The sequence below is a fragment of the Nelumbo lutea genome, chromosome 5 (assembly GCF_056320005.1).
Source record: "Nelumbo lutea isolate HS-2025 chromosome 5, American lotus-T2T, whole genome shotgun sequence".
NCBI lineage: Eukaryota > Viridiplantae > Streptophyta > Magnoliopsida > Proteales > Nelumbonaceae > Nelumbo > Nelumbo lutea.
The window spans coordinates 29135107-29162334 of NC_142688.1; the positions used below are offsets into that span (position 1 = coordinate 29135107).

The window sequence follows — 27228 nt, forward strand, 5'->3', positions numbered from 1 at the left end:
GGGCATCTTTGTCGTTATTAACAGTACCGAAACATGGTGGAGAAAAAGTGCTTCACAATCTCATTCCCTTTTCTTTTGAGATCCACCTGCTGCATATCATTAAAGCCTTTGAAAACTGGAGCCAAAACCATGAATAATGGGCATATGGTTTGACATGTCCTTGGAAGCCATCTTCAACTTCCATAAAAATTCTTCTGTACAGTTCTCTGAATCTCTGCACGCCCCTCGAATCACTGCAAAAAAAAAAAGTGATATTCGTTGTCTATGAACCATATCTCTTGTTGGCTTCTTTTGAATCACAGGAAGTGGAATTTTTGAAGACTTAATCCATCCCCAAGGTAAAGAGTAAGAAACCCCATATGTCCTTAGATATTAAACATCCTTAGTTGAACCATTTGCTTTTAGAAATCTCTACAAACTTCTGACATCATATGCTGCATTTTTCATGATAAATAGAAATGAAAGCACACAAGAAAGGGGTTGAGAATGGATGCCTAGTATTAATTGTGAGGTCTAGGAGAACAAGAAACTTCCTTCACAGGAAAGATGGGAAAGGAGTGGTTACTAAGGACTTGGAAAAGGATTTGCAGGAATAGCTACCAGCAATATTAAAAGGTCACAACTGACCATCACCATCCTCAACAGACTTATCAAGGACCACCTCACCCAAGAGGTTCAGAAAGGTTAGACACAAGGGAAATTTCAAAATCTCTATGATTCCTCCTTAAAATAAAACACAGATCTCCCTTTGAGAGGTTGGATTGTGTATACAGAAAAGGAGACTCCCCAATCCAAATATCCTCCCAAATTTAACCTTATTACGAGAGGACAAGTCATACCTGATATGATTGAGAAACAAAGGAAGAACATCATGTTCCAAGATCATGGGAAGCAGTAACCAACTCCAGAATTTTTTTAAAGATATAGTGGTGTTAGAGTGGAATCCCCCTTCAGACAACAGCATAAAACTGAACTTTTTTTTTTGATCAATAACAACATTTCATTAATTAATCACAAAAGTAATTACATGGAGGAAGATAAACTTTCTTATCTTCCATCTGGAGGTTGAGCTCCCAAAAATAGAAAAAGGGAAAAATTACACTTGTGCCCAAAACATAGACTCTCTCCCGACCCCTTTCTTAGCTAACCCATCAGCAAAAGAGTTTGCTGCTCTTTTCACCCAGCTGATCTTGACTTCCATCTCTTGAACCAGCCACCTAAATTTCCTCCTCTCATTACTGTACATCCATAACCCACTATTTTCTTTATTCAGCCACCCTACCACCACCTCCGAGTCCCCTTCAATTATGGGTTTTCTTATCTCATCTCCTTTGCTCTTTGGACTCCTTCCAAAACTGCAAAGATAGAGAGAGTCGCCCACTCCAATTGGGCTTGAGAACAGGGCTGACACAAACCCATTCTCATCCCTAAACACACCCCCAATCCCCGAGTGTCCAGGATGTCCCCAACTACTCCCATCAAAGTTTAGTTTTAACAAACCAGCAGATGGGGGGGGTCCAAGACACTCAATACTGTTTTGGTCTGGGTGCATTTAGCAATCTCACCCCACTTCCTCAACAAATCATCCACTGTAAAGTCTGTAAACAAATCTGAAGATTTCAGCCAACGTACTACCCTTATATGGATTAGTTCTCTCAATTCTTCATTGCCTCTCTCTACTTCAGAGAAGATCCTGGAATTTCTTTCCTCCCATAAAGCCCAACATACTGCAGCCCTCAAGCATCTCCACATGGTCCTTCCCTTTTTCATTTGACACCTGAAGAAGGAAGGGAAAAAAAATCTTTGCAAGTTTGATGGAGGATTCCACCTACACCCAAAGAGGGATAAAGCCCACACCCAGATGGACTTTGCAGGCTGGCAAGACACCAATAGGTGAAAACTTGTCTCCCCATCCGCTTTACAGTGAACATACCTGTGAGGGGATAAACATGTCTTGGGTCTCTTCTTTTGGAGTAGATCACTGGTATTGGTTCTTTCCAGAAAAGCTTCCTAGCAAAAACTACCAACACTAGGGGGAATCAGTCTGCACCAAACCTCATTAACCGGGAAGGGAGGGGCAACAGGACTGGGGGAGTGACTTAAGACCTTGAAAAAGAGGCACAGGAAAATGAGCCAATGGGGGCGGGGGTCTAGATTCTAGAATCCAACTTAGTAGGGTCTAAGAAAACATTATCAAGGTTTAAGGATACTAAGGAGACTCGAAATACTATTCAAGTCTGTATCTCTTACAACCCTTCTCAAGCCCAAATTCCACCCAAACCTAGAAGAGGAAGATGATGGGGTAATAAAGGAAGAATCTGTCTCATTTTTTAAGTCAGAAAGGGCATACGAGGAAGGAAACATGTCCTTAAGAGGGGCATTCCCCACCCATGTTTGTTCCTAGAGTTTTATGGAGTTACCTGAGTTCAAATCATACCTGATGAGAGGGGAGAAAGTTGGAAGCAAATTATGAATGGCTTTCCAAGGTAACACACTTGTGGTCCTAGCTTGGATCCCAACATCCCATCCGTTTTGCCCCAGCCCGTGTATGCTTACTACTACTTTAGCCCTTAATCTCTCTTTTTTTATTGGGAGTCTCCACAACCATTTCCCTAGAAGAGCCAAATTCCTTTTCCTGATGTTCCCAAGCCCCAAGCCACCTAAGTTTTTGCTCCTAGCCACCACCTCCCAACTCACCCTATGGTCCCTTTTGTCCTCTCCCGGCTCCCATAGGAAATCTCTCATTATCTTTTCTAATCTGTTAGATACCTTTGCTGGGATTTTGAACACTGAAAGGAAATAAATATGGGTAAATTGGCTAAAGTAGCCTTAATCAGTGTAATCCTCCCTCCAAGGGAAAAGGTAATTCTTCTTCTTCTAAGAGGCAAGTGTCTTTTCAAATATTTCCACCACCAGATTCCAGAAATTATTTTTCTTTGGGTTATCACCCAAAGGCATCCCTAGGTAATTCAATAGCCATCCTGAAACTTCACAACCCAACAATTCTGCACTTTCCCTGATCTCTCCCTCCTCCAAATTCACACCCACTGCACAACTTTTCTCAAAATTCACCTATAGGTTGGACATTTGTTCAAAGAGTTGTATCACCAATTTCAACAAGTGGTCACTAGTATTTACAAGGTGATTGCAAAGGTGCTGTCTCTTAGGATTAAAAAGGTGATTTCCCCTTTAGTTTCTCAAGCTCAAGGGGCCTTTGTGCAGGACAGACAGATTATTGATCAAATCTTAATTGCCAATGAATGCGTGGAGGCTCATAAGAGATCAAAGAGGAAGGGAGTGGCTATCAAACTGGATCTGGAAAAAGCCTATGACTTAGTGGATTGGAATTTCTTGTTTGAAATTATGAGGAGATGTGGGTTTTGAAATTTGTGGTGTAAATGGATCATGGAATGCCTGCAAACTTGTCACTTTTCAGTTATAGTTAATGGGGCAGTGTATGATTTCTTTGAAGGATTCTGTGGGCTTCAGCGGGGTGACCCCCCTTTCTCCTTTTCTATTTACCATGATTGCTGAAGCACTAAGTAAATTGATTTTTTTTTTTATGAATGAAAATAATTTATTAAATCAGAATATAAGGCAATACAGGAAACCCATGAAGAGGCACGAGCTGTTACCTCTTATAACAAAGTATTACATCAATTAAGAACCGGATAAGCAGAAATAAACAGAAATAAAATTACATAGCAGCCCAAAACAAATGATCCCTTGAAACCCCTTGCTTAGCTAGTCCATCTGCTAAGGAATTTGCTGATCTTTCTACCCAAAGAGAGGTAACTGTCATATTTCTTGTGAGCCAATTGACTTTCCTCAATAAATCTCTATATCGCCACATAGCTGAAGTTGGTTTTATCAGCCATCCCACAACAATTTTAGAGTCTCCTTCAACTATCAATTATTGAACTCCTAACTGTTCAGCAATCTGGATGCCTTGTACAGCTGCTAAGATCTCTGCTCTATTTGAGTCTCCTATTCCCACAGGGCCTGAAAACAAAGCTAGGATGTAACTCAATTACAGTTTGCAGATGGCATTCTCATTTTTTGTGATGGAGAAAGTAGGGAGGGAGTGGAAAATCTGAGGGTGGTTGTGAATCTCTTTGAGAGGATGTCTAATTTGAGTATTAATTGGTCAAAGAGTTTACTGGTTGGAGTCAACATTGAAGAGGATGAAGTGAGATTTATGGCAAGTTCCCTAGGTTGTGAGAAAGGTGAGTGGCCAATGAAATACTTAGGTTTACCCCTTGGAGATAATCTTAGATCTCTGCTAGTTGTTGGTCTCCGGTGGTAGAAAGGATAGAGAAACGATTGGCGGCGTGGAAAAGAAATTATATCTCATTTGGGGGGGGGGGAGAATAACCCTAATTAAATCCACTTTAGCAAATCTCCCAGTGTACTACATGTCAGTGTTTAGGATGCCCACAAAGGATAGTGAGGAAAGTTGAAAAAATCATGAGGGATTTTCTTTGGGAGCCAGGGGAAAAAAAGAAGGATCATTTGGTTAGATGGGAACAAGCGAGGAAACTGAAAGAGGAAGAGGGTTTGAGAATAGGTAATATTAGAATGAAGAATCAGGCTTTGCTGAACAAATAGCTATGGAGGTTTCCAAATGAAAATGGGAAATTATGGCACAAAGTGGTTGCAAGCATTCATGGCATGTCGAACAACGGATGGGACGCTGGATGTCTCCATAGTGCTAACTTGGCTGCTCCCCAGAAGGCCATCCATGATTTTCTCCCTACGTTCCTTAATTTTATCAGATATGATTTGTCTTTTGGTAGTAAAATCAGATTCTGGGAGGATTTGTGGATTGAGGATACTCCTTTAGGGGAGAAATTTCTTTCTCTTTGTGATCTGTCAGTTTCAAGGGTAAGCCTATTTTCGATTTCCTAAACCATCATTCTCACCTTCCAGGATTGAATTGGATACTTAGAGAGTCTGAACTGCTTGTAGTATCCGAGTTGTTAGGATTGCTGAATTTAGTTTTCTTGGGGGAAGGTGGGTCAGATTCTAGAATTTGGGGTCCTAATTCTGATGGATTTTTTTCTTGTAAATCCTTTCTACATTCGATGGTTGCCACACAATCTTCTCTTTAGTTTCCGGTCAAAGAAATTTGGTGCCCTCCTATTCCCCCTAAAATCAGTGCTTTTTGTTGGAAAGTCTTTCATGGTTGTATTAATACCTTTGATGTACTTCAAAGGAAAAGACCAAATTGGTGCTTGTCCCCTAATTGGTGTGTCCTGTGTAAGTTGAGTGGTGAGACTGTTTTCCACCTTTTATCATGCCCTTTTGTTAGTTTTATTTGGAATTGGTCTACTTTCCTTTTTGGGTGCAGGTGGTTCTCTCCTGACAGGGTGGAAGGTTTATTCAACCCTAATGGTTTCAGTGGTAAGACGAGGAGGGGAAGGATTCTTTGAAGGTGCACTAGAGCAGCAATACTTTGGACCATTTGGGAGGAAAGAAATGATAGAATATTTGAAAGTAAAGAAAGATGCAAGGAAGCTTTAGTTGAAACAATAACATTGAGGGTGGCACATTGGGTAAAAAGCTTAAAGCTGTTTTCAGATTTTAAAGTTGAAGACTTTTTCAGGGTTTGGGGACTTATTGTTGCTTCATCACCTATGAGGTGACATGTGTGTGAGACCTAGTCCCCTCCAATAGAGGGTTGGAAGAAGCTGGACTTCGATGGTAGTTGTGTGGGTAACCCAGGCCCCTCAGGTGTTAGAGGGCCATTAGAAATGAAAATGGTTCCATTATTGCTCTGTTCTTTGGTCCTATGGAGGAGGGTGATGTGGCTAGGGCAGAGAGCTTCTAGCTGTAGCATATGGGGTTGAGAAGGCCAAAGAGTTGGGGATTAATAGACAGATCATCGAGGGAGACTAAAAAACTGTGATAAAATGGTTGCAAAAAGGGGAAGGAGTGACCTGGCAGCTGAAGAATGATTTTAGAAGCTTCAAATGGATGTCAAGGAATATGTCAATTCAGGTGGGTTGGGTTAGGAGATCGACCAACAGTTTGGCTGATAGCTTAGCAAAGCAAGGGGTTCAAAGAACATATATGTTTTGGGCACATTTGTAATTTTGTCCTGGGTCAACTTCTATGCTGATATCTTTACAACTTTTTGTTGTATCCTAAAGCATCTTAATTAATGAAAATTTTCAGTTATTGATAAAAAAAATTCAAGCTCCTGATGTACCTCAAGTTCCCTCCTTCACAGAACAATATTGTGACATCTGCAAATTGTAAGTGGGTAAGGGGAATTTCCTCCCTCCCAAGTCTCCAACCTCTTAGGAGGCCCCTAGAATCTGCTCTATGAATCAGTCTCCTCAAAACATCAACAACCAAAGTGAATAGAAAGGGAGATAGGGTGTCCCCCTGTCTTATTCCCCTAATGGTTGGAAAGAAATCCACCACTGTCCCATTCACTAGCACTGAATAATGACAGTTCCGAACACACCCCATGATCCATTTACACCATCTAGTCCCAAACCCAAATTTGGTCATAACTTTCATCAAGAATGACAATTCCACCAAGTCATAAGCCTTTTCCAAATCTAGCTTACAAACCACTACCTTCTTCCTGTCCTTCCTAAAATTCTCCACACTTTCATTGGCAATCAGGATTTGATTAGTAATTTGTCTTTCACTCACAAAAGCTCCTTGATTTGGAGAGATTATTACTAGCAATACTTCCTTCATCCTCAAAGACAAAACCTTTGCTGAGATCTTATACAAGCTATTTACCAGGTTGATTGGTCTAAAGTCCTTTGGATGGAATGCATCTTTTTTTTTTGGAACCAATGCTAAGAAAGTGGAGTTCATGCCCTGGTTAAACACACCTATTCTATAAAATTCCTCAAACACTAGCAATAGGTCGGCCTTTCACGATATCCCAACAGTCTTCATGAAAGCCATTGTAAAACCATCCGGGCCTAGAGCTTTTGTTCTATTCATAGAAAACACAACCTCCTTAATCTCCTCCAATTCAAACATTCTTTCCAATCTTTGCCTATTGTCCGCCCCTACACCTAACCAATCTAGTCCTTCTAGCCACATCCCCCTACTTAATGGCCTTATTAATATGGACTTAAAGTGTTTTACAAATGCCCTTGCTATTTCATCCTGTTGTGTTAGAGCAACACCATCCACTTCCAGTCTTGAGATAAAGTTTTTCCTTCCCCTCCCATTTGCCACAAAATGAAAAGATCTAGTATTTCTATCTCCCTCTTGTAGCCATTTGCATTGAGATTTTTGCCTCTAATTTATTTCCTCCTTATGTAGACAATCCTCTAATTGCCTTCTCAGACATCTTCTTTGTTCCTTATCTACCTCTCCAAATTCTCCCCTTTCTTCTTTCGAATCAAGGAACTCAATTTGATCCATCAAGGTGCTCTTCCTTTCTTCTAACCTCCCGAATTCCAATCGATTCCACTCCTTAAGCTTGGCTTCAGAAATTGTAGTTTCTTATGAAACCTCATGCCTTCCCATTCCACAACTGGATTACACTCATTCCACCACTCCTTTACTCTCGTAGTAAACCCAGGGTGGAGCAACCACACATTTTCATACCTAAAAGGGCAGGTCCTCTACTCCTTTTCTCCTCTTTGCATATCACAATTGGCCAATGATCCGAGGTCAATCTAGGAAGAGCTCTAGAGGCTAAGTTCCCCCAGTGGTCTTCCCAATCCAATGAGAATAGGAACCTATCAACCTCAGAGCAAATGGGACTCGATTGAAGATCGGACCATGTGAATGTCTTGTGGGCTAAAGGTATCTCTTTGAGTTCAAAGGCATCCACAAACCGGTTAAACTTCCTCATACTGGTTGTCACCCTTTGATTAATAGTATTGGTTTCCTCCATAAATCTAATCACATTGAAGGCCCCACCCACACACTAAGGCCCATCCCATAGTCCTCTATCATTAGCCAATTCCTCCTACAATTCCTTCCTCTCCTTGTAATCATTTGGTCCATAAGCATTTGTTAGTACCCATATATAACCATCCTCTTGTTGCTTAAACTTCAATGAGACAAAATATTTCCCGATTAATTACTCTACACCTTCAACCACATCCTTCTTCCACATTGTTACTCTCCCCCCTGAGGCTCCCCATGATGGGGCAGCCACCCAACTGATCCCCTTGGCTTTCCATACACTCTTTGCCCATCTACTATCAAACCCCATTCTTTTGGACTCCTGTATTAATACAATGTCCGGGTCAAACCTCTTTAACACCTCTTTAATCATTGCTCTTTTCCTTGCACTTCCTATTCCCCTCACATTTCAGCTAAGTATCTTCATTATCATCTCTTTTTTAGTTCCCTTCTTCACCTACCCACTACTTCCCCCCTTTTCTTCTGTCTCCTTTCACCCTAAATTTCTTATCACCTTCCAAATGCCTTTTCAACCTCTCAACTTTACTTAGTTTCCTTTTCTTCACTTTGATCTCCTCCTTTTTCTTTTGTAGGCCACCTTTCAAGACATTCAAGTTTTCCATTCTACATCCCAACTTCCCCACAAATTCTGCTATTGAATCCTTTCTCCTGTATCCCCTTCATTTCTCCTCTCCTTTCCTACTCTCCTCTCAATTGACCCCTCCCCTCTTATCTCATTCATATCCTTCCTCCACAACACATTTTGTTCCACTTCACTAAATATTCCTTGAATAATCTCCCACACCTTCTCATTCCTATACCTCCCTATCAACTCCCCCCCCCCGGTTCCTTCATCACCCTCTCCACAATCTTAGAGCACCCACCATCTTTGTTGGCTTCACATACTAGGGCTGCTGAACTTGGAATGGGATTGGAATCTGGAACATAGGACATAGAAAATGTATCAGTAGCAAAAACTGAATTTACTCAGTTACCTGGGTTTGTCTAGAGGGATGGAGTTGGATCTGGGCAAAAGTTCTCAGCCTCCCTTACTAGTTCCGAGAGTTGGTATTTATCTGTCTCCCTGAGTTGGTTGGGAAGCATTCTTGTCCTTTGGATAATCTGGCAATCTGTCCTCTCTCCCCATTGTTTACCCCTTGTTTATGTATTCTTGCTCTGCTTCAGGTTCTCCTGATTTACCCCATTATTTGTGCCTTGCACAATTTGAAGCCTTGGAGATGGGTTATTCCCTTAAGATTCTGCAGCCGCACTTACTTCATGAATCCCAATACTCCTCTCATTGCTCATTGAGCCTTCCTGGCCGTGCATAAAACTGAACTTTGATAGAAGCTCAATGGGTAATCTTGGACCCTCCCGAATTGGTGAGTGTTCAGAAATGAAGGTGTGGTGTGAGCTTTGTAATCGGGGCAACTGAAGTGGAAGTTACCATCAGATGGGTGAGAAGAATGGCAAATGGGCTGGCTGATGTCCTAGCAAAAGAAGGGGTTTATAAGGACCAAATTTTTTGGGCAGAATTGTAATGGGTTGTATACATAAAAATGGGTTGCTGGATTAAGTTCCAGTACTGTATATAATGATTTAAAACTCATTTAATGAATGTAATTTCTGTTGCTGATAAAACAAAATAAGCCTGGATCGAATGCCAAAGCCCAAAGCATTGTAAAATACTAACTGGGGCAAGCCAGAGTTGCACCCCTAGGACTGGGTGGGCGCTTTGCTGCCTAGGCATCACCTTGACAACTATGTTCCTGCTTTTTATTTTTATTTTTTAATTCTTACATTCTTCTTTCTTAATTCATCTTTATATAATGTTCAACTTTAACTTTGTGAAGTCATGCATTCTGGTTCTATAAATTGCACATTTCAAATAGACATATATCACCAAATGACTGATGCCTAAATGCTAATGCTTGACTGCTGTCTGCATTATTTGTACTTCGAAGATACCATATGCATTCACCTCTCTTATATACTTTAGTTTCTGCAACTAAAGACGATTGTTTTTTTTTTTTTTTTTTTTGAGAAATTTCATTACTTTTATATTTGTGCTTTGTCCAGAGTTTGGAAGATGAAATTGTCAGTGAGACTGTCTTGAAGTTAGCAAGTCTAAAGTCATGGCATAGTCTCTCACTTGGTCGATTTCAGGTAAGATCATAAGGTTATTTTAATTTTTTCTTATAGCTCCTAATACCTTTTTTTCCTGCACAACCCCATAACCTTTCTTGAAGAAGTTGTATTTTTTTTTTAATTTTTTGGCATCTATAATAGATGTGTTTCAGTTGATGGCTTTGTTTCTGATTTGTAGATGGAGTTATGCAACCACACAGAAGAACGAATCAAGAAGTGGAAAAGAATGATTACAAAAGAAGCTAAGGAAGCCAAGGAAAGAAAAGAGCCCTTCAACCCTTCAAGTGTGCTTGAAGTTAAATTCCTGAGAAGCCTGATTGAAGAGTTTCTAGAGGTACTATTGAACTAAAATTGATTTTGTTATTGTTGTAGTAGCCAGGTGTAGAAGGCTGTTGATGGAGATTTTGGTCTGGTCCAATCAAATCCAATAACATTCTGATCCAAGTTATCTGGATTTTATCCAATCTGAATCCAAAAATGGAAAATCTGATCCAATCCAATAAAAAGTGGATTAACAGCAATCTAATCCACTATGATTTTAAATGATTTCAGAATCCAATATATTTTTCTAATATAGTGTTTGTTCTTTTACATTTGTGGGACCCACATGTTTTAAAGGAAAAGTTGGTGATCTCAAATGTATGTAGCCAGTTAAGATGGAGAGAAATGTAACTGAGCTGGCAGGTTAAAGAAAGACAATAAGCTAGGTGACCATCTACACGTGCAAGTGCAAGAGGATAGGTGTTGATTATTTGGGGAGTGGGAGCCATCTGCCGTTCTCTTTATCCTTGAACAAAACACTTAGGGTTTCATTATTCAAATAAAGATAATTATTCTCTAATGTGTGCTTAGTTGAATATTGTCTGTGTGTTTGTGTTTTTTTTTTTCATTCCATGTATTCCTTCTATTTACCAACTTCCAACAGAAGCAGTGGGTCCCACCTAGGATTTGCAACACTCCAGACGGTGATTTCCAAGGAGATGAAGCAACAAAATACATCGTCTCTTAATCTCAATTATATCAAGATTTTTATTGGATTGGATTGGACTCTTCCAATTCAATCAAACAATAAATGGAGCATTTTTCTTGCAATCCAATTTGATTTAATAATCTTTATCGATTATCTAATAAAATTGGATTGGATTAGGATATGACTGAACCAGAATCTGGTCCACTGACACCCCTAGCTATGAGTGTCCATGATATGTCTAAGCCAACTTAGTCTCTTTTTTATTTTCTTTTCAGATACTGGATTCAAAAGTGTTCTTCCAGAAGCAAATTGACAACCAAGATGATCATCCTAGTGATTCTATGGGGGTTGAGCAAGTTGATGATGCTTGTCTCTTGTACTGTGAGAGGTTTATGGAGTTTCTTATTGATTTATTAAGCCAGCTGCCAACTAGGAGGTACATATTTTATATTGTTTCCACTTTTATCTTTTTTTTTTTTTTTATCAATATCTTTTCCATTTTATTTCCATGTGTTGGTGCTTCATTTTTATCCTGTAATGTGGTTAAAATACCCTTCGACTGCTTCACCAATGTGTCTTCAAGTAACTTTTTCTTTGAAAGTTCAAAATTATATTATCTTCCAGGTTATTTGGTCATAGAAAAATCAATGATCTTCGACATAGTTCTCAAGGTGCCAAGGTGAGTAGGCGACCATGAGGCACCCAGGCACCTAGGCCTTGCCTAGGCAATGAAATCTAAAAATTAGAAGCCTATAGTTTTCTGCCCCTCCTGAACTAGTTTTTTTTTGGTTTTATATATTAACCTCAAAACCTCTGAACTGACTTTTGTGCCTGTGGTTCTTGCAGTATTTGCTTCAAGTAGGCAAAACAAAATATTAAAGTTGCAAATTACAAGTTAGAACTTAAAAGAAGAATTGAAGTGGGTGTTGCCCCTGTTTCAGACCAAGAAAAGAAAAGAACCTAAGAAGAAAAAGGGGCTGAGCCCCATTTTTAGACCAAGAAAAGCTAGGGATCAAATACTGACATAAAAGAAGAAAATGAAGGAAAAAAAAGGGGGCGGAGCCCCTGTTTCAGTCCACTGAAATGATTCAAGAAGCTTGGGGAAAAGATAAAAAAAGAAGAGGAAAAAAAATGGAGCATAGGCACTGTTTTAAACCAACAGAAAAAGGAAACAGAGCATAAAACGAAGAAGAAGATTCACTCACCTTGACTTAGAAGACTGTGTTGGGAATGATGGAGGGAGGTCTCTTGCTATCTCCTCTTCCTCTGTTTGGTTCTCTTGTCAAAGTGGAACCCTTGAAGACAATTTGTGTTTACTTTCCTCACAACAAAAAACATGATAATATGCAACAAGTTCTATTATAAAGACTAAAAACCGACCAATAAACTATTAGCGAACATCTGCATGGGGATTTTAAGCTTGACGACTATGATCTAGGTGCTCTTTTGGAGGAGATTTTTAGTCTACTCTGGACCATTGCATGGGGATTTTTAAGCTTGTATTCACTCTTTCTCTCTCTCTCAATACCAGAGACTTTTGTTTTGTGGAGGTGACCACTCTAGCCTCTCTTCTCTGAAAGTCCTTTTCTCATCCTTGGAGGAGATTTTTATTTTACCTTTCAAAAAAATGAAAGCGTTATTTTAGTAAAAAAATTGTGGTTAATATTCTGGGTGCTTTTAGTGGTAGCTAATCTTATCTTAAAGGCAAGGTTCAAAGCACCGACAGGCCGATATGCTGGTAGGGCGTATTGGCCTGTATCGGTACTTTTTTTTTAAGTTTTATTTATTTTTTTAAAACCGGTTCAGAGGGGTCGGTTTAAGGCGTGGCTACCCTCTGAACCATGGTCTGACCCGATACAATCCCTGGAGGGGCGTATCGGGAAGCCATCGGCACGATACGTATCGGCCTATACGGGCTGATACGTATCTATACTTTGAACCTTGCTTAAAGGTGTTTTGGGTTAAAACCTTATATCTGTACCTGTGAAATAATTTTCAGTTTATGAAAGTATGGCTCAAGAATTTCCTATTTTAATTGTTTTTACTCATCTATTGAACAATATGCCACTATTGTTTGCTTTTGTTTCCATTTCTGCTTTTCTGGTGTAATGGTTATTTCTCCAGATATTCTCTTACTGCGGTCCTTCTGAACTGTTGTTTTATTAATACGGTAATTATATCTGTATTTGCTATTATGTTTGATCTGTTAAGCATGGCATATTAGGGTAAGTTAGGTGCATTTTCTTTTGTTTCTCATGGTTATGTCTGATTGTATGTCTGTCATGTACATTTCTGATTGTACTTATTGGCTATGTTATATCAAATGATCACTGTCCTCTTTGTTTCAATCTCTACTGTGTTTCAGTGTTTCTCGAGTAAAGGACAAACAATAAAAATATTATTCTTTGACTCATGGCTATTTGTTGAACTTTTAAAATTTTGTAGATACCTGAGAACTATTGTTGCTGATGTTGCTGTTGTTGCCAAATGCCATCTAAGTGTTCTTTATACTCATGAGAAGGGAAAGCTTTTTGCTCAACTGGTTGACTTGCTGCAGTTTTACGAAGGTTTTGAGATTGATGATTACAATGGAAAGCACATGGATGATGATGATGTGCTCAGGGCTCACTATGACCGCCTTCAGGCTTTTCAGTTATTAGCATTTAAAAAAATTCCCAAGGTTTACTCATAAGTTGCCTGTAGCCATATTCATATTTAGTGATTTCTGAGTTCTGATAACATTTTTGATTTCTTAATTTTTCTGTGCCTCTGTAGTTACGAGAACTTGCATTAGCTAACATTGGTGCAATCAACAAGCGCTCTGATCTCTCAAAGAAATTGTCTGTACTTTCTCCTGAGGAGCTACAAGACTTGGTCTGCAATAAGGTCTGTAGTGTTAATATTAGCTAGTGTGCTTTTTGTATGTCTTCTCCTTTATACATATGATGATATGATTAATGGGTTGAAACAAGAAAGCTATTTTGGTGGACATCCATTCCTTATATAATGTATGAAGTTCTCATGTCCATTTGAGAGATTGCGGTTAATGAAGTTCTCATGTGCATTTGAGAAATCCTATGGTAATTCCTTGGGTTCTGTTGCAACCAGGAATCATCTTTCACCATAATCTTCATCAAGTTAAACTTCAGATCAAGATATAGAAAATCAACATATTCACGAGAAGAAAAAGAAGAAAGGTAAATTCAGATTTCAGAAAAGATAAGGGCTGCAAAGACTGAAAGCCAAGATTAAGGATTGGAATAGGGAGGTGTTTGGAAGATTAGAAGAAAGGAAAAATTGGATTGCTCACAAAGTAGAATAGTTAGATGGTCTTGAAGGGGATAGAAGAATAATAAGGGTAGAAGAGAGGGCATAGATGTGGAGGCTTAAGCAAGAATTGGAGGAGATTTTGAGAAAAGAGGAGATTAGTTGGAGGCAAAAATCAAGATGTAGGTGGTTAAAGGAAGGAGACGGGAACACTAGTTTTTTCCATTTGTTGGCCAACGGTAGAAAGAGAGAATTTTATCTCCCAATTGGAGTGGGACGAACAGATTTTAACTAGGGAAGATGGCATAGCACAAGCCTTGGTGAACCACTTCAAATCTATCTTTGCTGTCAATGGAGGTGTTAGAGAGAGTTTGGGTGACTTTGAGTGGAGGGCCGACCCTGAGGATCTTTTGGCGGATCTAGAAAAACCTTTTGAGACCTAGGAAATAAAAAGAGCAATTTTCTCGATGGAAAGGTCTAAAGCACCCGGTTCAGATGGTTTCACAATGCCTTCTATCAAGATTGTTGGGAGATTATTAGTGTTGATCTTTTGGAAGTGTTTGTGGAATTTTCTGAGAGAGGCAAGTTCAACTCTGGAGCCAATGCAACCTTTGTTGCTTTAATCCCCAAGAAGTCAGAAGCGTTCCTCCCGAAAGACTATCGACCTATAGCTTGGTGGGAAGCTTGTATAAAATCATTTCCAAGGTTTTGGCCAAAAGGATTAAGAAAGTCCTCCCTTGCTTGATCTCTCCAAACCAAGGTGCCTTCATTTTTGGAAGACAAATAATAGATCAAATCCTCATCGCAAATGAATGTGTGGAGTTCAAGGGCCGGAAAAAGGAGAAAGGCCTGGTCTGTAAGCTTGATCTTGAGAAAGCCTATGATTTGGTGGACTGGGAGTTTCTTCTAGAAGTTTTGAGGCGTAAAGGCTTTGGGGTGAGGTGGTGTAAATGGATAAAGGGATGTATCTCCTCTTGTCATTATTCCATCTTGGTTAATGGGGTAGCTAGGGACTTTTTCCCAGCTAAGAGGGGTCTTAGACAAGGGTATCCCCTTTCCTCCTTCCTTTTCACCCTAGTAGCTGGTGTCTTTAGTGTTCTAATTGCTAGGGCTGATTCTAATAATTTGATCAGAGGTTGGAGAATCGGGAGGGACGCAATGGTGGTTACTCATCTTCAGTTTGCAGACGATATCATTGTTTTTTGTGGAGGGGTGCAAGAGGAGTTAATCAATTTGAAGAGGTTGGTAAATCAGTTTGAAAAGGCCTCTAATCTCAAAATTAATTGGGGAAAGAGCTGTGTGGTAAGGGTTAATAAATCAGAAGAAGAGGTAGGAATCCTTGCTACTAGAGTGTTAGGATGTGAAGCTGGTGATTTGGCCGTTAGAGTATCTAGGATTACCTTTAGGAGGGAATCCAAAGTCAGGAAGCTTCTGATACCTAGTTTTGGAAAGATTCTCAAAGAGGCTAGCAAGATGGAAGAGAAATTACATCTCTCTGGGAGGAAGAATTACCCTAATAAAATTAACTTTGGCAACCTACCAATTTACTTCCTTTCTACCTTCAAGATCCCCACTAGTGTGGCTTTTAAATTGGAGAAATTAATGAGGGATTTCTTATGGGAACGAGGGGATACAAAGAAAGATCACTTGGTGAAGTGGGAGGTGGTCTCTAGAAGTAGAGATAGTGGAGGGTTGGGTATAGGAAACATAAATCTAAGGAATACAACATTGTTGGGAAAGTGGTTATGGAGATTACCTCTGGAACAGGACAACTTGTGGCACAAAGTGATAGTGAGTATACATGGGGTGGCAGAAAACAGGTGGGATACTGGTCTTGACCCTAGGGCATCCTGCTCATCTCCTTGGAAAGCTAGGCGTTTTGCCCTCATTTCTTCCGTTTATCAGACTTGATGCTTGTGCAGGGAGTAAAGTTCGATTCTGGGGAGATGTCTGGTTTGGGGATGTCTCCCTCAAAGATAGATTCCCGTCCATCTACTCTCTTTTGTTGAATAAAGAAAAAACCATTTCCTCTGTCTATCTGAATGGTAACTCTTGGGATTTGGGTCTGAGGAGGGGGTTGAGGGAGTTCGAAATGGGTATGGTTGATGATCTGATTGCCCTTCTTAATACTCAGTTCCTTGATCAGTCTTGCTTGGATAGTAGATTTTGGTGAGCCTCTCCTTCTGGGTTTTCACTGGTGCTTCTTTTTACAATGCTCTTCTCCATTCATCTAACTTGGCAGGAACCTTCCCAACAGAGGAGGTTTGGTGTAACCTTGTACCTCCAAAAATAAGGGCCTTTTACTGGGAGGTGGTACTCCAGAAAATCAACACCTTAGATATGCTGCAAAAAAGGCGGCCAAACTACTGCCTTTCACCCCACGTGTGTAGGCTCTGCTTGGCCTGTGGCGAGACCATTACACACTTATTTATATCCTGTCCTTTTGTAGCCTTTGTTTGGTATTGGTTTCCTCTCTCTTTGGATGCAGGTGGACCCCTCCTTCAGATGCAGTAAGACTCTTTGATTCGAACTTCTTTAGACCTCCAAAGAAGAAGGGGAGAGCAACAAGGGCAGCTGTTTTGTGGTCAATCTGGGAAGAAAGAAACAATAGGATCTTCCAGGGTTCTGAAAGATCTAAGGAGCAAATCATTGACTGCATATCTACTAAGGTCATTCATTGGCTTAAAACATCCCCTTAATTTAAAGATTATTCAGCTGATGATTTGTTTAGAGGATGGTACACTGTGGAAAACTCTTCTTCATTGAGGTATGTGTTAAAGGAGCAATGGATCCCTCCTGCACATCAATGGGTGAAGCTGAACATCGATGGGAGTTCCTTAGGGAACCTGGGTCCCTCTGGGGTGGGAGGAGCTTTCAGAGGCAGGGAGGGCAGACTGGTTGCACAGTATTCAGGTTCGATAGGTGATGGAGACTCTTTGAGAGCAGAGATTATGGGGCTTACACCAGATTGAGGTAGAAGGGAACTCTAAAATATTAATTGGGTGGTTGCAGTCACATAACTTGGGGGCCTGGGTACATCGACAATTCATGAGGGAAATAAACTGCTTAGCAAGGGAGGTTGGGGCACTGTTCAAGTGGACACGGAGGTCAGCGAATGGACTAGCCGACACCCTTGCAAAGCAAGGAACTTTTAGGGAAAACTTGTTTTGGGCTGTTCTGTGGTCAAAAACTTGCTGTCCAGTAGGGCACCTTATAAATTTACCCCACCTGTGCAACCTGACAGTGCACATCAGGTTGTATTTGGCATTTTATTTGTTTTTTTTCCAGTTTTCACGCGTGATATTGGATATTGAAATTTTTAGTATTTTGAGATTAACTGTGTGTGTGTGTGTGTTGGGGGGGGGGGTGGTGTTTGAAGGTTGATACTGATCTGTTTCTTTGTTGCTTTGTCTTACAGAGATTTTTTTTATCGATATTGTTTTTCAGAGAAAATTAGGGGCTTGGAGTTATGATCAGGTTCGCTGTTTAGTGGAAACGCTTGGCTGTTTGGAAAAAGCAGCCTGGGCTGTTCTGTAGCTTCATGCACATGATAAGTTAGCATTGGGTATGGGGTAAAAGAATAATTGCAACCAATATTCGTTAGTCAAACAGACAAATAAAGAACTAAGCGAGGTAACGTACTAGGAGGGATTCTGAGAGATAAAAACAGCAACATCCTATTGTTATTCTCAGGACCAGTGGGTGTTTGGCGATTCTTTAAGGTCTGATATACTAGCAGCAGTACAACAAGTATATAGGTAGCTAGTAAACTTGGAGTGGAAAATTTGATAATTGAGGGGGACTCCAAGGTGGTGGTGGGCTGGCTAACAAATCCAGAAAGTCTTTTGGGGTTACAGGGATCTTTTGAAGAAAGCTAACTGGCTGACAAAAATATTGCAGTTAGGTTTCAGTGGGTTAGCAGATTTGCAAATGCAACGGCTGATTCTTTGGCTAAACAAGGGGTGACCTGTTTTGGGCTACCTTAAAATTGTAATTCAGGCTAGTGTGTGTTTATTTGCATATTGCTCGGCTCCAAGGGGGAGGTAACACCTCGTGGCTCCTCTTAGGCTGATTGTACACTCTTTCTTTGATTAATAAAATTGCACTCATTTATAAAAAAAAAAAAATACTAACATGTCATGAACAGGAAGCTTGAAAACAGCTCAGGCTGTTTTTTTTTTTTTTCCTTAAACAGCCAAGCTTTTCTTATTGTAGGGTGTGTTTATTTTTCTGGTTGGTTGTTTAATTAAGAGGTGAAAGCTGAATGGTACAACAATTCATAAAAAAAACTGAATGGTACAACATGTTGGTTTCAGTCCTTCAATGAGGCATTAATCATCCTCAATGAAAGTTACAATAGTACCCAAAAACAATTGCTGTCTAGTTTTTCTAGAATAAAGTTACAGTAGTGCCCAAAACATCTGCTATCTATAGACCCCTTGTTTTTCTAGAGTGTCGGCCATCCCATTTACAGTCCTTTACCCAATTGAATGTAACATTCAGCTCTGTGACAGGTTCTCTATTTCCCTAAAAGCATGCCTATAGATCCATGGCACTTGATGCTTTCTTCTGGTCCAAGAAACAACCAGTTTTGAGTCTTCTACTTCCAAATGTTGGAAATTTGATTGCTTTGTGAATCTTAATCCTTGCAGCAATGCCATTGGTTCAGCCTTTAAGGAGTCTCCCAATCCTAAAGGTCCTGAAAACATGGCCAACACCCTACCTGCACCATCTCTAGAGACACCTCCAATACCTACCAAACCAGAACTTCCCATGGAGATTCCATCAAAATTTAATTTAATTCTGTTAATTGCTGGGGGTTTGCACTCCATAAACACCTTTTCCTTTTCTGTAGAAGTATGAACCACTTCATTCCATGCTCTTAACATATATCCACTGAATAGTCTTTCCTCTTTTGATCTACTCTTCTCATTGAAGACCCTTCCATTCCTTTCCTCCCAAATAGTCAACACCACTGCTGCACTCAGTCATCCACATAATTCCTCCTCTCTTTTTTGGTTGTCTTAGGAAGCTTGGACTGAAGAGGCTAGTTACATCTTGTGGGGGATACCACCTGCAACCAAAAAGAGAACATTTTTTTTTTTTTGATCAATAACAACCAAAAAGAGAACATTCCCAAATACAAAGCGCAAAGGGGCTAAGGATTCACTGCTTGCAAAGCAAAGGAAGCACATATGAGGTGAGAGGCATTTGTTTGGCCTTCTCTTTTGAAGCGTATCACAAGTGTTTGCCTTTCCAAGGTAGGCTTCCCAACGCAAAGCACAAGTGAACTCACCATTTGGAGTAGGAGACCAAACTCCAGTGTCCTCCACTGATTGGTATAGAAAAGCTAGATTAAGGTTGTCCAACAGTTGAACGAGGGCTTCGCACTCACTGTCCCTCTATCCCCTTATAAACCAAAATTCCAATTTGCCTTGGAATGAGAAAAGGTGACAAAACTTGAAACATGTTGTAGTTTGTAATCGGACAAGGAATAAAGGCTAGAAAAAGCAAACTTGAGAAGAGTATTTGTCAACCAAAGATCCTCCCAAAATAGTACTTGGGTACCACAATTCACATCAAAATGAGTGAAACTAATGAAGTTGGATATACCTCCTGTATTGATTTCCAGGGAGAAAGTGAAGTTGAAGGAGCTGTCTTTGCATCCCAACCATTGTTTGACATCCCATGAATGCTCACAATTACCTTATGCTAAAGCCTTTTTTATTTGAAAGAAGTTAAAGTATGACTGTATTAATATAAGGTCCTGTGTACAAAGAGAAGCTGTACAAAATGAAGGACCTCAGAAAAAGGCCAATCTGAAAAAAGTATAATCAGATCTGCTATCTCTAAAATCATTATGTATAGACATCCAGCTTCTCAAAACATTTATTGCCAAGTTAATGACCTCAGCTTCAGTAGTAGATTTTTTTCTCAAAAATCTTGTTGTTTCTTTCTGACCAAACAGCCCACATAACTGTTGGAGGGATGGAAGCCCAGTCTGCCCGGCATAACTTTCCCTTCTTCGACAGCCCCTGAATATGCCATTCCTCTATCAGAGCTCTAACTGAGGCTGGCATGCACCAGCTTAGATTCAGGGATTTTTAGAAGTGTGACCATACTGCAGAACTAAACTTGCTATGAAGGAAGAGATGCCCAGAAGATTCCATTTGCATATTGCAAAAACAGCACCTCCAATCTGGCAGATTAAGACCTTTATTCAGCAGCATTTCTTTGGACAGACACCTCTCCAGAGCTGCCACCCAAACAAAAAACTTGATTTTTGGAGGAGCCAAGTTCCCCCAAATGGTCTTGCTGGGAAAGGGGGCTTCAGACCTTCCCACCAGAAAATTGTAGAAGGATTTGACTGAATTCTCCAGATTTTGACCATTTCTAAACTGTTGAATCTTGCTCCTGAAAACTTAGCTGTTGGTCTTGTAACAGACTAAGAAAATCTGCTATCTGCTGAATTTCCCGGTCATTGAAACTTCTCCTAAAGAGAGGAGCCCAGCATAGCCTGCCTCCTGGGAACAGCTCTCTTAGGGTGTTGTCACCAGCCCACTGGTCTAACCAGAACCTGGTTTTTCTTCCATCTCCCACTTTAAATTTAACACCACTGCTGAACTGCCTGTAAGCCTTGCAAATTCCTTTCCACACCCCACAACCATAGGTGGCAGAGGGAATACCAGCATCCCATCAATTGTTCCTTAAGCCATATTTCTCCGCAATCACCTTCCTCCAGAGTTTGTTTGGTTCTGATGAAAATCTCCACAGCCAACTTCCCAATAGGTCAAGGTTGAAAAGCTCAAGGTTTCTTATTCCAAGCCCGCCTTGTGACGGGGGTTTGCAGATTTGCTCCCTGCTCACTAAATGATACTTGTGAGAGTCTTTCCAGTCTTTCCAAAGGAAATTTCTCATTTTTTTTTCCATTTCCTTTGCTACCTCTGAGGGAATGGGGAATAGGCTCATAAAGTAGGTTGGAAGACTGGCTAACACACCTTTGATGAGTGTGACCTTACCACCTTTAGAGAGATACCTTGCCTTCCAAGAAGCCAATTTTTGGTCCGTCCTTTCTAGGACTGGAGTCCAAATTGCTTTGGAGATACATTTGGCTCCAAGGGGTAGACCTAATAATGTTGTAAGCAGACTACCCACTTTGCATCCCATTATATCAGCCAAATTTTGACTGTTAGGCACCTCTCCCACAGCTAATAGTTCACTCTTTGCTAGGTTCACCTTCAGTCCTGAAATTATCTCAAACTAAAATAGTAGATACTTCAGATTAAGGATTTGGTCCTCTGAAGTACTGCAGAAAAGGAGAGTGTCATCTACATATTGTGGGATGGGGATTTTTGTTCCATTAGGACTTACTTCAAAGCCCTCTAGAAGATTCAGTTCTGAGGCCCTGTCTACCAACTTGCTAAGACCTTCCATCACTAAGAGGAAGAGCAGCGGAGATAGAGGGTTTCCTTGTCTCAGCCTTCTTGAGCTTTTGAAATTTCCTTTTGCTGACCCATTTAGCAAGATTGAAAACCTTGGAGTAGAAACAGAGACTTTTATCCAATTTCTCCACTTTGGTCCAAAGTGCATTCTTTCCACCATATAGCCTAAAAAAGCCCAGTTTACATGATCATGGGCTTTTTCTAAGTCTAATTTGGAAACCGGCCCTGCTCTTCCACTTCTCTTCCTTGAGTCAATTAACTCATTGGCTATAAGAACTCCATATTGGATTTGCTTGTTGTGGACAAAGGGACCTTGGAAGCTAGAAACCAAAGAGTCCATTACTCCTCTTTGTCTAGTTGCAAGAATTTTGACTAGTATTTTGTACATACTACCATTTAGACTTATTGGCCTGAAATCTTTCAACTCTTTAGCTCCTGTTTTCTTAGGTTTAGAGATAAGAAAGTGGCATTTGAACTTCTCTCCGAAGCAGCTGACTCATGAAAACCTTCTAATACCTTTAGCATATCTGATTTAATTAAATTCCAGAACTTCTTAAAGAATAGAATAGAAAACCCATCTGGCCCTGGAGCCTTTTCCCCTTCCAAGCTGTTAATGGCCTCCTTTACCTCTTCTTCTGACAAGGGTTTTTCTAACTCCAAAGCCTGCTGATCTGAGAATAGCCCAAACTGTAGACCATTCAGCTTTGGTCTAATCCTACAAGGGTCACTGAAGAGCTTTTTAAAGTAGTTTTCAAAGGCTTCAGCAATGTCCTTCTCATGAAACACAGTCCTCTCACCTAACTCCAAATGATCTATTGAGTTGACTCTTCCTCTAGCATTGGCTACTTTGTGAAAGAAAGCTGTATTACTATCACCAGCTTTCAGCCACATTGCCCTTGTTCTTTGCCTCCATTTGATTTCATTTTGGTAGGTTAGTGAGTCATAATCTTTTTTTGCCCCAGCTCTTTCCTTCTATTAGCTTCATCCAGAGGACCTGCTTCCTCCTGTGCATCTAAATCTGCAATTGCATCCATACAATCTTTCCCCTTTTCCTCATCCTTCTTTGATCCTTCGTTCTTCCAAATCTTTAATTTAGGTTTCAGCTGTTGAAGTTTTTTGAAGAATACATGGCTGGCTGTGCCTTCGGAGGAGGCTTCAGCCCACTACTGTTGAATACTTGATCCCAACTCCTGAGTCCAGCCAACAGTGTTCAAGTCTGAAAGGAGAAGGTTTTTTTCTCAAACCACCAGTATCTAACAGTATCGGAATGTGATCAGAAACAACCCTTGGAAGAGCTTCTTGTTTTGAGTTGGGAAAGGCTTCTTCCCATTCTGAGAAGTCAAGAACCTATCCAACCTTAACAAGAGAGGGATTGTCTTGATTATTGGTCCAGGTATATTTTTCACCAGACAGTGCTATATTAATTAAATCCCAATTTTGGATAAATTCCTTAAAAACCTTCATGCCTTTATTAACTCTTCTTGTGCAGCCTTTCTTGTCTTCCGGGTTGATAATGGCGTTGAAGTCCCCCCCAATCACCAAAGGTTCCCCCATGCTCTTCTAACCGAATTTAGCTCTTCCCAAAAAGCATCTTTCAGACAAGAGTCCACTGGCCCGTACACCCCTGTAACCACTAACTGTTGGTTGTTAGCTTCCCACAGAAACTTTGCTGAAATTGAAAACATTACAATCCTTTTATCTAAAAGCCTGAAGGCCTTATTATTCCACAAAAGGGTTATACCCCCAATAGTATTTACCGCTGGACTTTCAAGCCAATCACAGCAGCCAAAACCCCAAATGCTCCTCACCACTCTGAAGGTCAACTTCTGCAGTTTTGTCTCTTGCAGTAATAGGAAATCAGGTTTTTTTTTTTTTTTTTTTTTTTTTAAGAAACCACCTATAACCAGTGACTTCTAACATTCGAGGATAAAACTTTAATCCTTTCCGTTTCTTAACTTCTTGAGTTTTTATTGTTTTGTCTCGAACCCCCAGCATTGTCATTTAATCCCCAGGCCAACCCCAGTAGTTCTTTCGATTGCCTTGTGTTTTTTTTACCTTTTTCCACTAAAAACTTGTTTTCAATTGCAACTAGCAGGGCTTTTGTTTCCTCATCTAGCCCTTTGAAAGACACCCCCAGGAACCCCCCAAAGCTTAAAAATTTAGAAAGAACCCAATTAGAAATTTCATTCTCTTCAACATACCTCATTTTCATATGAAGTGAATGGGCCTGTGGAGCTCCTTCAGCTGGAAGAATGACTGTAATCGGTTCAGATACCACCTGTGTCTTGTTCCGATCTAAGGGCAGGAAGGCTTCCTTTACGTCGTCTTCCTCTAAAGTTGAGACAACTTGTGCCAAACCCTCCTGCATCTCCGTCCCTGTTCATGAGCTTCTTCTCGGTTCTTCTATTCCTCCAACCACTTCTGCAAAGGACTTTGTTTGAATGGGAACCCTTGGACCTGCCGAGCTTTCTCCTTCTTTTGGAATCTCGCTGGACTTCCTTTCTACCTCAAATGAGCACCCCTTGCCTGCGAAATCACTGTTGGAAAGAGGTTCGATGCTTTTATCACTGTTGCAATGCTTTTGTGTCCAACTCTCCCAACAGCTCGAACCTTCTTTGCCATCTGCGAACTCTTCACTCTGAGGAGGCAGACATTAGGTCACCCTTGTGGGCTGATAATTTTTCTTTTCCTTTGGAAAAGTTGGGACTAGGCTTCTTTCAAAAAGATTTAGCTGGGCTTTTTAATCGGATTGGACCTGGGTTACAACATGGGCCGACCTTTCTATTAAGGTTGTGTGCTACTAGGCCCATCTCTTTTGAACTCACTTGGTTTTGAATTCTATCCACCACTGCCTCAGCCAACCTATCAACAAATGCCACATCAACCTCTTTAGAATTTAGGAAATTTGAATTTCGAAACCGCCTTGCCCTTGAGCCCTTTCCCACCTCACCCTCAATTTTATCTTGGCCGTAGGAATTTTTTGGAAACCTACGGCTGGGGTTTTGTCTTCTTTTTCTATTCTCCACTTTCCTCCAATATTCTTCCTCCTGATTTCTGACAGGTTGTGGACTTTTGTAGGGTGGTCATCGGAGTGAGCTTCGGGGAAGATCACCGACCCTCCTTTCTCGGTAGTCTCCATCACTGACCGAAACTCCCCTTCTGCCGGTACACTGGCTAACACTCGAGAGGTGAAATCCTTGCTAGTTGGAATAGCATTTTTATAATCCGTTGAAACCACCATTCTTTCTGATTTGATCTCCAACCAAATCATGACTATGTACATCACTTCACCTACCACTATGTTAGCCGACTGAGGGGGTAAACCCAACCAACGAACCTTCAATTGCATACATTCAAAGGACTCCTTGTACTTCTTTGAATCGTCCACTTCCAAAAAAACCACCACAGAGGTCACCAATCATCCTACCAATTTCGTTGCTCCATAGATGTAAAGAAGTCCAAATACTTTAACCCCAAAATGGTCTAGAACATCTTTTTTTTTTTTCGATAAATGAATGGTATTTTATTCAAAGGAAACAAAGTGATGTTACAATACAAACTGCCCAAGGAGAGGCATGAGCTGGAACATCTTCTTTCTTCCACCAAACTCCTATCAATTCTGGCCAAGGTTCAAGGTGTAGCAAGGCTTCTTTGAAACATCTCAAACCCGTATTTAGAACTCTCTAAGCTTCTTCCTTTGAGAGTAGGAAGAATACCTAACTCTCACTATCAAGATGCCTCACATCAACCTGTGCGAGCAGTTCCAAACCCTTGATGACCACTTTTGAATATCTTCTAGCTCGAATCTTTTTCAATCGAAACTTCCTACTAGGCAAGATTGTAGGAAGATTGATCTCTCTGCCATGCTTTCACTATCCAAATCCAGAAAGAAGGATCTAGAGTTCGCTTTAACAGAGACCTTCCCATGAGCCGGCCATTGCTGAATGTGTAAACTTCTCGCATCTTGTCTACCCCTCTCCCCTTGGTTATTTTGGCAGCCACCCTTAAATGGGAAGTGACCCCTCTTAACCGATTACCCTCAATCATCGGCGATTTCTTAAAGCAGATAACCTCCATGCCATTTGCCCAAGAGTTGTATTTCTACACATTAAATTCCCTATTCCAAGCACTCCTTGCTCTTTAGGTCTACTTACTTGCTCTCACTTCACTAAATGGTCCCTCTTCTCATTCCCTAGCTTCCACATTGATCCATGCTACACAACTCTTTCCCAAGTTCATTGCAGCTATGAGTTCCTTTAAATTTCTCAAGTCACTTTCATTGCCTTTTTCATAGAACAAAATTATATCATTTGCAAACTGCAAGTGGGTAACTACCACCTCATTTTTTCCTACCCTCCAGCCTTCAATGAATCTATCTTGGTCAGCCTTAACTATCATCCTACTTAACCAAAATTGACTAGCTGGAAAAAAATCCGTAGTTACTCCATTAACCAAAATTGAGTAGTGTACAGAGCTTAAGCATCCTTTAATCCACATCCTCCATCTAGCACCCAACCCAATCTTCTCTAGAATTTCAAGAAGGAAAGACCAATCCAGTAGATCTTAGGCCTTCTTTAAGTCCAACTTGCAAACTAAACATTTTCCCCTCCTTAATCTCCCCACTGCCACACACTCATTAGCCACCAAGATTTGATCAATGATTTGCCTCTCTTAAATGAAAGCACCTTGGAATTGTGAAGTCACTAGAGGTAAAACCTTTTTAAATCTTCCAGCGAAGACCTTTGCTATTATCTTGTAGAGACTCCTCACCAGGCTTATGGGGATCAAAGCTATAAAGGTTGAATTTGCTCCCAAGCTAGAACTGGTATGTTAGAGCTCCTTATCCTAGAAGCGGTGAAAATGACCTTAAAATGATCCACAAAAACTTTGACTGTTTTCTCTTCCTTGGTTACCTCTTGACCATCCACATCAATGCTAGATATCAGATTTTCTTCTTCCACTAGTTGAGTGAAAAAAAAATTTTGTGTTCTCGTCTCCCTCCACAAGCCATTTGCATCTAGATTTTTTTCCTCCAAGAGATTTCCTAATAATTCTTCTAGTTCAACCTTTAGAGTTCTTTTTTCCTCTCTCTCCTCCCTTCTGATTTCTTTGATGACTTCTTTACTATCCAACTCCACAACCCTTGGAGAAATTTTCTTTTTTTTGTTTCCTCCACTCTCCCAAATTGTTCTTTGTTCCAAGCTTTAATTTTCTCTTTCAGTTTCTTTAAGCTCGTAGAGAACCTCATCCCTTTTTCACACCCCTTCCTCTAACTTTACCCCACCAACTCTTAATCTTTTCCACAAAGGTAGGATCCTCCAACAACATATTTTCAAACCTGAAGGGCGAAAGGCCTCCTTATGATAGCTCCTGAGCGTAGTTTTCAAGGCTCCAAGGTGTGGCTAGCCTTGTCGCCTAGTTACCTAGGTGGGCGAATGCCTAGGTGATGGATTTTTTTAAGTAGAAAATAAATATTCCAAGGTAGTTCCGTAGATTCCATAACCATATTTC

General features: G+C 40.5%; 1 protein-coding gene across 1 annotated transcript in view; it reads left to right on the forward strand.

Annotated features, from left to right (window-relative positions):
- EMB2765 (P-loop containing nucleoside triphosphate hydrolases superfamily protein) overlaps positions 1 to 27228 on the forward strand; it is a 50851-nt gene that overhangs the window by 14900 nt on the left and 8723 nt on the right. Inside the window, exons 4-8 of the mRNA XM_088947386.1 lie at positions 9970 to 10056; positions 10217 to 10372; positions 11284 to 11444; positions 13454 to 13688; positions 13784 to 13894. Coding sequence (XP_088803512.1) covers positions 9970 to 10056; positions 10217 to 10372; positions 11284 to 11444; positions 13454 to 13688; positions 13784 to 13894 — 750 coding nt within the window. The remainder of the gene's footprint in view (positions 1 to 9969; positions 10057 to 10216; positions 10373 to 11283; positions 11445 to 13453; positions 13689 to 13783; positions 13895 to 27228) is intronic.